General features: G+C 41.8%; 1 protein-coding gene across 2 annotated transcripts in view; it reads left to right on the top strand.

The window, feature by feature from the left end:
* The first annotated feature begins 398 nt into the window (after positions 1-398).
* cenpj (centromere protein J) overlaps positions 399-13,826 on the top strand; it is a 40,136-nt gene continuing 26,708 nt past the window's right edge. For both annotated transcript variants that reach the window (XM_060929309.1, XM_060929310.1), the window contains exons 1-3: positions 399-510; positions 828-1,146; positions 13,662-13,776. In XM_060929309.1, coding sequence (XP_060785292.1) covers positions 832-1,146; positions 13,662-13,776 — 430 coding nt within the window. In that variant the 5' untranslated portion in view covers positions 399-510; positions 828-831. The remainder of the gene's footprint in view (positions 511-827; positions 1,147-13,661; positions 13,777-13,826) is intronic.

A 13,826-nucleotide genomic window follows, 5' to 3' on the forward strand; every position in this document is an offset into this window, starting at 1 on the left:
CGGTTTATGCTCTTGCCAGGAGATGGAGACAGTTCAGCATGTTTTGCTGTCTTGTAGGAATTATGACAGCTATAGACAAGAATTGTTCAGTCACTTGAGACAGAGTGGCATGACAGAGGTGTCTTTGAAAAGCGTGTTGGATATGGGGACAAGTGTGAAGTGCAAACGTCACTTCTTCAAGTTTTTACTGGACACTGGACTGTACGGAAGGATCTAGGCCAATGGCGTTTTAGTTCTATAGGTGGCAGCAATGCAACTTTTTGGATGCCGGCTGCCTTAAAACCACAAAGAAGAAGAAGAAGAGCCCTGAAAGAAGCTCAAATCAAATCATGTGAGTGCTGAGATGGGTTTTCACTACATTTCCCAGAATGCACCGCGGATTTTTTGTGTCTGTTTCCTGTCTCGCGGGTTTTGTTTTGTTCTGGCGGTTCGTTTGGAGACTGGAACGCGAGTATGTCGGACATCTTCTGAGCACTTTAAATATCCCACAGCCACCAAACCAAACCAGGTGTAGGTATTATTCCGGAGTTAGTTTTAACTGAGAGTTTGTCGTTAATTAGAGAGTGTTTATGTTAGCAAAAGGCAGCTGTAAGTGTGCTAATGAGTGAAAAGTTTGTTTGTGTTGTTTCCGGTGTTTGTTTAACGAGATAAAAGCTTGTTAGCCAGTTAGCTACCATGAAATTAACATGTACATTAAATATTTGTTATTTAGCTACGAATTGTTATTGTAGTGTGTGTTTCTTCTCACCAAATTATTATCCAGCTACCATACCATAGCTGACCAGACAGGAAGTGAGACACTAACTGTAGGAATTGCACTGTTTCAGGAACATGACATCTCCAGCTGGACCACAGTCTCACTTCCTGTGGCGCTGGATGCCGAGCAGCTCTCGGGCCGGGGTGTTTCTGAACGGGTCTCCAGAAGAAGTGGACTCTGTCAGGAGCAGCTGCAGCTCTCCAGGTGTGGACATGTCCTTGGAGGACTCCTTCGGTGCCCAGTTCGCCCCTTTACCCATGTCCCGCAGCAGCAGTTGCCTGAGTGTGGACTCCATCTGTCCTTCACAGTCCAGCAGGGCCCCGGTCTCCGCACCCTCCAGCAGCCCTGCTGCAAGAAACCCACAAGTACTCCTCAACCGGCTCCAAGAAGTAGGTCAAAGCATCGTTTCTTAAAGCAGATACGCAAAGCGTATCTGAGTGGATAGTATCTCCATCCTTGACTCTTGTATGCTCAGGGATCGAAACGGGCGGTCACCCACTCGCCAATGCGAGTTGGAAAGGGTACAGGCAGGGCTCGAAATTAACTTTTTTTCTTTGTGTCCCCCAGTGGTCCCGAATTCTGTGTTGTATTGTCCCGAATGGAAGCAATAGTGTCCCCATTTTTTTCCTCTCTGAAATAACCAGTGGTTAATATTATCATATGAAGTTACTATTATATTTGTAACTATGCGATTTTGAACCCTTTATATCATTTTTACATTAAGTCACAAGACACAAGCGACACATGTCCTATACATCATCTACTTCAAAATTACAGTTATTGCGTTTTCAGTTTATTAAACTTTGGCGATCTCACTGTATGAATAGATACCCGTTTATTTAAAGGGGCCAACTAGCTCATTCAGAAAATGTTTCAACTCCCTACATCTGCAGTACACTTTAGTTGAAAATAAGACCCCTTTTATGTTCATTTCATCTACTTATACCTTGAATATCTGTTGGCACTTATAAGGCCAACTTATAATTTTCACCATTACCGTTATCCATTTTTATGAACTTTCCGTTATCCATTTTATGAACTTTCGCTGCCGAAACGTGGGTGCAGATGTTAGCAACATCAACATAGTGCCAGGTCCGAGCCTAGTTGTGCTGCTGACTGACTAAACTTTCTGAACTAGAAAGACACCAAGAAAACTCACTTATTCTGTTGAACGGTATCTTCCGTCAATATCATCCACATCATTCCTGTTGTATTTTATAACGTGTCTAACAGTGTTCATTCAGTTCATTCAGTTGCTAGCGTTGCCTGCAGACCAGGCGAGGACACTTTGGATCCTGAAGGTCCCGGAGACGTTATGTCTGGGCTTTCAGTTTCTTCCCCGCGGTCGGTCCGCTTCAACCACTTAAGCATTTTTGTTCTGGCAAGAGTCGGCGCAGCGTGTGCGGTAGCAATTCCATTCCAAGCCCATATAATGCGGACACCGGCCGAAGATTCTAGAACAGAATGCGCTGCTCTGTAGCCTACTGATGCAGGTGCATCGAAAGTGTAGCTACTATGTATTTTTCGCTGTTAACGTTTTAAAATTAAAATTGACAAATTAGGTGAATGTCTACGTATGTGTTACGGCTTTGTAAATAATATTAATGTAGAACTTTTTTTCTAGATCTATTTTTTTCCATTGTCCCGGGATTGTCCCAGATATCATAATTTTGTGTCCCAATGACATTTTTTTATGGTCCCCGGGACGTCGGGACACCGTTAGTTTCGAGCGCTGGGTACAGGTGACTAGTGACAACATGTACTCGACCGAGTGGGCGACTGGCTCGCCACGCTATATACACTACCGTTCAAAAGTTTGGGGTCACTTTGAAATGTCCTTATTTTTGAAAGAAAAGCACTGTTCTTTTCAATGAAGATCACTTTAAACTAATCAGAAATCCACTCTATACATTGCTAATGTGGTAAATGACTATTCTAGCTGCAAATGTCTGGTTTTCGGTGCAATATCTCCATAGGTGTATAGAGGCCCATTTCCAGCAACTCTCACTCCAGTGTTCTAATGGTACAATGTGTTTGCTCATTGCCTCAGAAGGCTAAGGGCCTCTGCATGCTCTTGCGACAAGGCTTTCGCAGATAGCTTTTCGCAGACAGTTGTAATTTATCGTTGAGCGGGGAGTAATAGGCGTGCGCGATGTTATTCACCGCCACAACGCAAGGGGGCGCGAAGTCGCGAAATCGCTAGGAGTAGTTGGTGGGTGTGGTTAGTGGAGTGTTTATCCTCCGGTTACTTATAATGACTAGAACTGGAGTCGTATAGATGTACGTACTTCCTCACTTCCTTGATCAACCGCTCTTCGTGCTGCTCCATCTTCGCTCGTGTTTTTAAAAATGGCGGTCGTGAAAACAAAACAAACTGGGAAAGTAGGGAAGCGGAAGTGCGTGTACAGCGGATGTAGAGTGGACCAATCAGAGCCCTCTTGTCTGCGACGCTGTCTGCGAGGCTTCTGCGGTGGTCACAATTTTTGGGAGGTGCGCGCAGAGCGTCTGTGAAGGTGGGGGGGGCTACGCAGACGCCATCTGCGAGGACTGGGTTGTCAGCATAAATTGGCCTTAATGGATGATTAGAAAACCCTTGTACAATCATGTTAGCACAGCTGAAAACAGTTGAGCTCTTTAGAGAAGCTATAAAACTGACCTTCCTTTGAGCAGATTGAGTTTCTGGAGCATCACATTTGTGGGGTCGATTAAATGCTCAAAATGGCCAGAAAAATGTCTTGACTATATTTTCTATTCATTTTACAACTTATGGTGGTAAATAAAAGTGTGACTTTTCATGGAAAACACAAAATTGTCTGGGTGACCCCAAACTTTTGAACGGTAGTGTACATCAAACTACTCACTGCCTCGATGGTTTCTATCAACGATTCTCGCCCATTTTAAGCAGAACTTGGTCTATTTTACTGTTTTTTACGATAATTTCAATAGATTTTGTGAGACATTTGTCAAGTTGGCATAGACGCGGGCGCCACCATATTGTTTACGTGCGCAGTATACACCGCTACATGCAGCATGGCTGCGCGAAGTTTCGTTTCTTCCCGTTCATTTTCGTTGCTGCCCGTGAAGACAAATGTAACTTGAACCGCTATTGGTCAGATAGATTAGACCCCCGCGAAGTTTAAAAGTCCTTGGCTTGACATTTCTGACAGCCATCAAAACAAACAGATATCGCTCAACAAGTATGATGAGCCAGATCAGCCTGCAGGTGATGAGAGGGAGTATGTGGCAGGAGATGTAGAGCCCCATGAGAGACAGAATGAGGAGGTGGAAGATGAAGATGATGAGGAGGCGCAGGATGATGTGGTGTATGACCCGATAGATGATGATGATGATGATGATCTGGATGAGGGTTTCGAAGATGGTGATGATAATGAGATGACTGAGGAAGAAGTTTATAGACAGTTGAAATTGATCACTCATGTATAATATGGTTGTATTATATGAATAAATATATAAAATCGGCTTGAAATTTGTAATTATAAATACGGACCAGGGTGGCACGGTGGTGTAGTGGTTGGCGCTGTCGCCTCACAGCAAGAAGGTCCGGGTTCGAGCCCCGTGGCCGGCGAGGGCCTTTCTGTGCGGAGTTTGCATGTTCTCCCCGTGTCCGCGTGGGTTTCCTCCGGGTGCTCCGGTTTCCCCCACAGTCCAAAGACATGCAGGTTAGGTTAACTGGTGACACTAAATTGACCGTAGGTGTGAATGTGAGTGTGAATGGTTGTCTGTGTCTATGTGTCAGCCCTGTGATGACCTGGCGACTTGTCCAGGGTGTACCCCGCCTTTCGCCCGTAGTCAGCTGGGATAGGCTCCAGCTTGCCTGCGACCCTGTAGAACAGGATAAAGCGGCTAGAGATAATGAGATGAATGAGAAATTCGGACCAGTACCTCTGAGAGGCACTATTCCAAATGGACCAGTGCTCCCAAATTCCCGTTTCGATCCCTGTATGCTGCATAAATGGGAATTTTAAAAAAATTATTTTTTTCGTGGTCCAGTTTCCATCAATTCCTGCTCTCTGATTGGCTGGTGAGCGGGTCCGTATCCTACAGTACGGACCCCGGTCAAGGGCGCGTTATCCTAATGGGCTTCATGGGCAGCTGCCCAGGGCCTCGGCCACTAGGGGGCCTCAGAGGTAGCGAGATCGGAAAATATGAAACGATATTTTCAGAAGTTTTAATCATATTGATAACATGTTTGATGCATTTCGCCACCCGTAAGGAAGCCCACCTTGTCCCGTCGCATAAATCACCCGTCATTGTCAATATGATCACTGTCCACCATGTCTTCACACGCTACGCTAGCTTGAGTTCAATGATTTAATTAATGACTTCGCTTTCCAGAAATGTAGGAAAGTGCCCTTGTAAGTTGACCCATGGCTGTCAAACTGAATGCGCAAAGCTGTGTGCCACTGCTGTTTGGGACATTACGTGTGTGAAAGGATGAAATGTTTCACATAGCCTAACGTTTTGAAATTTATTTCTGAGAAGCAAGATATTTTTCTTTCTTTATCATCACTGTTTGTTTTCACAAGTTAAAAGTCGCCTGGATTCCAAAATGAAAACGGACGGTTATATACCAAATGAATGTCCTTGTTCTGAATACTAAAGAAACTGTTGTAGGCCTACCGTAGGTTATGTTCTTGATATGTTGTTCATTGACTCACTCATTCAAAGGCTTCTTGAGGCTAAACTTCAGTTAACCAGACTTGTTAATCGTGATGTCTGATGGATTTTTTCACCATGCAATTGCCTATTTTACCATTGCTTTTTCTCGATTAAATAGGTGTTGATGGATATAAAGTTTTATTGTTCAATAGTATTTCTAATTGTGCCACTGTCATTATTTAAGTTTCTGTGTCTAATTAGACAGGCACGTCTGAGGGGGTGAATGTGCTGAGCGCAGTTGACAACAGGCGGGGGGGGGTATCTGCCCAGGGCCTCGGCAAGGGTTAATGCGGCCCTGACCCCGGTTACGGACCTCTGGCGACTCACTCGTTCACAACAACAACAAACATAGTAGCATTTTTTGTCAACATTTATCTTTTTTTAAATAAGATTTATTTATTAGATTATCAAAAATCTTATAAATTTTTGACAACATTTCTCAGGAGTGGCGACTTGTCCAGGGTGTACCCCGCCTTTCGCCCGTAGTCAGCTGGGATAGGCTCCAGCTTGCCTGCGACCCTGTGGAACAGGATAAAGCGGCTACAGATAATGAAATGAGATTTCTCAGGAGAATAGCATTAATTTTACAGCATGGATAGCGATAACGACAGTGTTCACAGCGAAAGCGAGTTTTACTACCCTGAGGAAGAAGAAATAAAAGAAAACATTTCAAGGGAAAGCTAAAACCTGTAACTTGCTAACACCGAGCAAAAACATGGCTGAATCCTGAATGACTCAATTTTGTATAAATAGGGGACTACATAGGCAGCAAAATGTTTTTTTTTTTTTTTCCTGCCATGGAAGTGCACTTGTATACCGAGGAGGAAGCCATTTGCATTACAGCCGTGAATGAGGATTCAAAATGGCATCTTGGCTCGGTTTTCCCTTTCGGGCGCTCTCGTTTTCTGTTAGAATTTGGTAAAGAAAAAAATAAATGTATTATTTACCAGCTTAAGGTCGGTCCGTATGGTGAAATACCGTGACCTCAGCCTTAAATACTGACCTTGGCCCAGAGGGCCTCGCTCAGTACTTTCAAGACCCCGGTCATATATATATATATATATATATAAATTTATTTATTCATTTATTTATTTTTTCGAGAGGTAAAATTGACCACAAAGTTGGCATTTGAGCTGCCCCGCTGAGCCAGCCAGCCCCGACTCCGTGACATCACAGCGGTAACAGGTTTTAAGGCTGAGGCCTTTGACAGCTATCGACCAAAGTCATATAAATAAAACTTTATGGTGAAAGTAAGAAATACCGTCACCGACTTGCTCAACTAAGACTGATTTGACTTCACTGATTGTGGGTTGACTCTCATTAAAACAGGATAGGTGTTATAACTCAGGGCTCGAAATTCGTATATTTTTTCACCAGCCAGCCGGACTAGTTACCTTCCAAAGTAACTCGCCAAACAGAAAATCAACTCGCCAAAATTTGTTCATGTATGAATTTTACTTCTGTCAAAAATAACACAAAAGAGTGTAGTTACCATTGTTCATGACTAATGTGCATTTATTTCAAGACCCGAGTATTTTGATACTGTTGTTAAATACATAAATGAGAACAACACAGAGCACCATAATATAATCCAAAAAAATGCCAGATGACTGACCCCTTACTAGTTCTTTTAGGAACCAATTCGTCTGCTTCCATTTTTAATTTGTCACTGTAATTGACTGAGCTTACACTGTAGCCTATGCAACACCAGCGATTGCACGAACTGAGTCAGCGCTGTAAACCGAAACTGAGTGTTGCCAGATACTGCTGACGTTTTCCAGCCCAAAATATGTTCAAAACCTGCCAAAATGCACTTAAAACCGCCCAAAATGTACTTGATGCCTATCTTGTAAAGTAAAAATATGCAGCTAAAGTCCAGTATACTATTTGTAAATCGAACAACAATGCAAACAACTTGTAAATGGCAACATGAGACTGTCAGTGTTGGAGGTGAAAAATCTGCTGTCTGGTACTCGGCTCCGTATGGTTGAATCAGATTATAACTTTGCGATCATCTGCTGTGTTCTGAATCCTACATGCACCAGTAGGTGACGCACACGCATAATATTACGTAGGCTATGTTAGGCTACGATGCATATCTGACATCTGCATTGCTGAGGTTATTTATTTTTTATTTGTCTTTTATTTATTTATCTTTTTATTTATCCTGTTTGTTTTATTAATTTTATAGGCCTAGTTATTCTGCTTAATTTATTCTTGTCTACATCCATGTATTTTCTTCATCTGTTACCCTGATTTTTGTGGATTTGTTAGATTGTACCTGTTTTTATATACTTCAATTAAAAAAAAAGTTGGGCTACAATGCATGGCTGAATGTAACATGAGAAGAGAAAACGGAGAATGGATTGCATCATTCTTAGTGCATTCCCACTCCTTTCTGTACTTTTTTTTTTTTTGTATTTTGCCCACTTTGGCATCTTGACTAGTCGTTGTTCACTAACTGCACTCTGTGTCGATCTCTGATTGGGTCACAGAAGTGTTTAATATGGATTGGATTGGATGTAGACTAGTGGATGTAGATAGTACATAGAATGTGCTGCATCAAAGTCCTTCTAAGGCTATATAAGTCTCTCTGGCTGCATTCTTACACAGAACGTTGGTGTGAAATATTTATAAACATCTGATAAAAACCCGCCGAACTAACGTCAAACCTGCCCAAGCCATTTTTTGCCCGCAAAGTAGAATTCAAAACCGCCCAATTGGGCGGGAAACCGCCCAATCTGGCAACACTGCCCGCAAGTTCCTTTCAGCACCTAGATGTCGCCCGGGATTGGTTGGCGAGTGCGTGACGTTATTGTTTTTTTACCCTTTAGGCAGCCTCTCACGTTACTGCCTGAGGGACAGGGAGAAAACCACCGGAAAATGTTTTAAACAAACATGAAACAAACGCAAGTCGGCAGATGACCATAAAATACTCTATAGTTACGATATAATAATTTTATGTATCTCTCACAGAATTTTCGGAGATATAGCGAGTATATTCGATATATCGCACAGCCCTAGTCTGAATCTTCGCTTCATATATATTTTTTTATTTTTAACTAGCCAGCCGGGCTGCCTAGTGACAGGAATTACCCGCCAAATGACAAATTAAGTCACCTCGGGCGACCGGACCACCGCAAATTTCGAGCCCTGTGTACATGCATTTTCACTGATTAAAACGTAAAAGGCTAATTAAATAATCAGATGAACTGAGAATCACGTTCTGAAGCAAATTAAATAATCTTATACTGGTAACTTAAAGCATATACGCAGTGCCATGGCCTCACTTTCGTTTATAAATGCCTTGAGACCTCAAGAATGGCACAGGAATAGTTTTAAGCATTAACAATGAATCTAATATAGTAAGTTTTATAATTAAAGTGGTTCATATAGGTAGCGAATGACCTTGACGTCCGTAACGTCACAGCAGGAAGTCTATCGGTCTCATCGCCATTTCCGCTATACTAAAAAAAAAACAGCTGACTGCAACTCCGATCCTCCATTTTGAGCTGATTTATTGCCATGCCACGTAGATGTGCCAGCAACATGACAGAAGGTGGATTTATGTTGCATTCACGGCCCAAGAATGTTCAAACTGCAAAGATTTGGACGCATTTTGCGAGAAGTTCACGGGCACATTGGGCGACTAGGAAGTGGTCTCTCCACTGCTCTGCACATTTTACTGAAGACTTGTACGAGACCTCTGATCTGTTGAGGAGCGTTGGCTATAAGCCCGTATTGAAAGAGGGTGCAGTACCAACAACTGAATAAAACTACAAGAGAAGGAAAGTATTTATTTATTTTTAAAAGGAAAGTAAGTTCAGTTGCATCAGTTCTCCTGGAGTGAGCCGAGGGTTGTTGCTAAAACCCGGGATGGAACGGGACGTGACGCATCGGCCAGGCAGTGACTTCCCCGCGATTGCTGCTAAAACCGGTGACGTTCCATTCCGTCCCGGGTTTTAGTAATCGCCTGAGCCGAGCAGTAATGGCGGAATACTCAGTATGGAGAATGAGTGGAGCAGCTGTCTGATTTCTCCGCTGGATATACTCGCCTCAGCAGCAATATCTCACCCTTACGTGGAAGAAGCGAATGAACGGAGAACTGAACGAACAACTGAAAGTCAAATTGTTTTGAAACAATCGACCACAAGATCGGCCTTCAAGAAGCGAGAACACAGACGGATAAGCTTCGACTCTCATTTGGCTAAAAAAAACCACAACAAAAACACGTTGTTTACCTGCATTTAGATTAATACATGTAACTTGTATTGTGTATTTAAGTTACCGGTATAAGATTATTTAATTTGCTTCAGAATGTGATTCTCAGTTCATCTGATTTATTTAATTAGCGGGTTTTAAGGCTGAGGCCTTTGACAGCTATCGACCAAAGTCATATAAATAAAAATTTACGGTGAAAGTAAGAAATACCGTGACTGACTTGCTCAACTAAGACTGATTTGACTTCATTGATTGTGGGTTGACTCTCGTTAAAACAGGATGGGCGTTATAACTTATGCAACATATATGTACGTGCATGCATTTTCACTGATAAAACGTAAAAGGCTAATTAAATAATCAGATGAACTGAGACAATCACATTCTGAAGCAAATTAAATAATCTTATACCGGTAACTTAAATACAGAATGCAAGTTACATGTATTAATCCAAATGCAGGTAAACGAGTGTTCTGTATCCAAATGAGAGTCGCAGCTTACCCATCTGTGTTCTTGCTTCTTGTGGCCAATTGTTTTGAAACAATCTGAATTTCAGTTGTTTATTCAGTTCTCTGTTTATTCGCTTCTTCCACATAAGGGCGAGATATTAGTGCTGAGGCAAGCATATCCAGCAGAGAAATCAGACAGCTGCTCCACTCATTCTCCATTTTCTCCATACTGAGTACTCCGCCATTACTGCTCGGCTCAGGCAATTACTAAAACCTGGGACGGGACATCACCGGTTTTAGCAACAACCATGGGGAAGTCACTGCCCGAGTGATATGTCCCGTCCCGGGTTTTAGCAACAACCCTTGGCTCACACTCCAGGAGAACTGGTGCAACTGAACTTGCTTTCCTTTTCTTGTAGTTTTATTCAGTTGTTGGTACTGCACCCTCTTTCAATACAGGCTTATAGCCAACGCTCCTCAACAGATCAGAGGTCTCATACGAGTCTTCAGTAAAATGTGCAGAGCAGAGGAGAGACCACTTCGTAGACACCCAATGTGCTCATGAACTTCTCACAAAATGCGTCCAAATCTCTGCAGTTTGAACATTCTTGGGCCAAGAATGCAACATAAATCCACCTTTTGTCGTGTTGCTGCACCCACCAGCAACACGTCTACGTGGCATGGCAATAAATTAGCTCAAAATGGAGGATCGGAGTTGCAGTCAGCTGTTTTTTTTTTTTTTTTTCTTTAAGTACAGCGGAAATGGCGATGAGACTGATAGACTTCCTGCTGTGACGTTATGGACGTCAAGGTCATTCACTCAGAGCGCGACCTATATGAATCACTTTAAGCGTAAAAATTACTATATTAGATTTATTGTTAACGCTTAAAACTATTTCTGTGCCGTTCTTGAGGTTTCAAGGCATTTATAAACGAAAGTGAGGTCATGGTTCTGTGTATTTCCTTTAAACTCTCAAGCAATTTTCTGTAAACAGTCAAGAGAGATTGGGCTAAAGATAAAAGCTCATTCGACCTGGTTTAAAAAAAAAAGGAACTGTCTCATGCTTTCTTTGGTGGATAATCTCAGAGATACAACCCCGATTCCAAAAAAGTTGGGACAAAGTACAAATTGTAAATAAAAACGGAATGCAATGATGTGGAAGTTTCAAAATTCCATATTTTATTCAGAATAGAACATAGATGACACATCAAATGCTTAAACTGAGAAAATATATCATTTAAAGAGAAAAATTAGGTGATTTTAAATTTCATGACAACACATCTCAAAAAAGTTGGGACAAGGCCATGTTTCCCACTGTGAGACATCCCCTTTTCTCTTTACAACAGTCTGTAAACGTCTGGGGACTGAGGAGACAAGTTGCTCAAGTTTAGGGATAGGAATGTTAACCCATTCTTGTCTAATGTAGGATTCTAGTTGCTCAACTGTCTTAGGTCTTTTTTGTCGTATCTTCCGTTTTATGATGCGCCTAATGTTTTCTATGGGTGAAAGATCTGGACTGCAGGCTGGCCAGTTCAGTACCCGGACCCTTCTTCTACGCAGCCATGATGCTGTAATTGATGCAGTATGTGGTTTGGCATTGTCATGTTGGAAAATGCAAGGTCTTCCCTGAAAGAGACGTCGTCTGGATGGGAGCATATGTTGCTCTAGAACCTGGATATACCTTTCAGCATTGATGGTGTCTTTCCAGATGTGTAAGCTGCCCATGCCACGCACTAATGCAACCCCATACCATCAGAGATGCAGGCTTCTGAACTGAGCGCTGATAACTTGGGTCGTCCTTCTCCTCTTTAGTCCGAATGACACGGCGTCCCTGATTTCCATAAAGAACTTCAAATTTTGATTCGTCTGACCACAGAACAGTTTTCCACTTTGCCACAGTCCATTTTAAATGAGCCTTGGCCCAGAGAAGACGTCTGCGCTTCTGGATCATGTTTAGATACGGCTTCTTCTTTGAACTATAGAGTTTTAGCTGGCAACGGCGGATGGCACGGTGAATTGTGTTCACAGATAATGTTCTCTGGAAATATTCCTGAGCCCATTTTGTGATTTCCAATACAGAAGCATGCCTGTATGTGATGCAGTGTCGTCTAAGGTCCCGAAGATCACAGGCACCCAGTATGGTTTTCCGGCCTTGACCCTTACGCACAGAGATTCTTCCAGATTCTCTGAATCTTTTGATGATGATATGCACTGTAGATGATGATATGTTCAAAGTCTTTGCAATTTTATGCTGTCGAACTCCTTTTTGATATTGCTCCACTATTTGTCGGCGCAGAATTAGGGGGATTGGTGATCCTTTTCCCATCTTTACTTCTGAGAGCCGCTGCCACTCCAAGATGCTCTTTTTATACCCAGCCATGTTAATGACCTTTTGCCAATTGACCTAATGAGTTGCAATTTGGTCCTCCAGCTGTTCCTTTTTTGTACCTTTAACTTTTCCAGCCTCTTATTGCCCCTTTCCCAACTTTTTTGGAATCGGGGTTGTATGATAGACTTCTACCCAAGATATTGCCATCACAAAGATTCATAATTAACATCCTTACAACACATTTTATACTGTTTGACTTTTTATGTAGGTGTAGAAGAGTAACGATTTTACAAGGGTAAGGCACGTGAAAATCTTGAAAGTGCAACATTTATTAAAAAAAAAAATTTAGTGTTTTTTTTTTTTTTCCTTTTTCCCCTCTTGAGGAACATGGGCACTTGTTAAGAGCTGGAAAACTTGCAGTGATTGCAAAGTTATACATTTTGAGAGGAGTTCGGTTTTGAGTCTAGTTTCTCTCATTGTCAGTTTGATTGATGATTGGCTCGTACAGGTGGTATGTGTGTCTCATTTGTCTTAAATTGGGAAATTCTCAACGCTTTTGTTGCCTCTTCTGCGCACCTCTTGCTCCAACAAGCTTCTCTGTGGTATTTACACCTGTCCTTTGTAGAAACGAATAGGAAGCAGGGTGAAAAATGTTTTTCTGCAAAATCAACATTAATGCCGTCTCAGGGAGTTTTCCCATGCTCCTGCACCTCTAACTTTCTCATTATGGATCTAAACCTAAAACTACATCTGTATTTCTCTAAAGCTGCTTTGTGAAAATATCTATTGTTAAAAGCACTATAGGAATTTTATTTAATAAATTTAAAAATAATTCATGCAGTTATGCCAATAAATAGACAGACATAACACAAAGTGGGAGGAAAATGGCTGAATGAAAAGAAAGTGGCTCTGATTACTGATCAGAAGGTTGTGAGTTCAAATCTATGTTCATGTTGCATAGTTTAATTTGCGTTTTTAAAATTATGCCTCCACCACTGGAAGGTGGAGTATTATGGGTAGTATTTATGGGTATTTGAGACATATACAAATTTAGTTTATTAAAAAAAAAAGACTAAACTAGGTGGTAGTGTAGTGCACCATCAATGCCTTTGTCAAGTTCTGTTTGTTTCTTCCTAGTATTTTGTAATGGTTTCTTACAAAATAAAGGATGTTTTCTGCAGATAACATACATTTTGAGAGTGAAATGTGAGTTACATGTTTCTTTAGCTGAAGCAGCTGCAGCAGTGCATGCAAGAGCAGCTAAAATCCCACCAGCAGGAACAGCTGCAAAAACTGCAGAATGAACAATCAAGGCTTTTGGGAATGGTGCAGACTGCCACAGGTATAATGCACTGCTTCACTGAAATCTACAATTTAATAACAATTCTGATC

The sequence above is a fragment of the Neoarius graeffei genome, chromosome 9, assembly GCF_027579695.1.
Source record: "Neoarius graeffei isolate fNeoGra1 chromosome 9, fNeoGra1.pri, whole genome shotgun sequence".
NCBI lineage: Eukaryota > Metazoa > Chordata > Actinopteri > Siluriformes > Ariidae > Neoarius > Neoarius graeffei.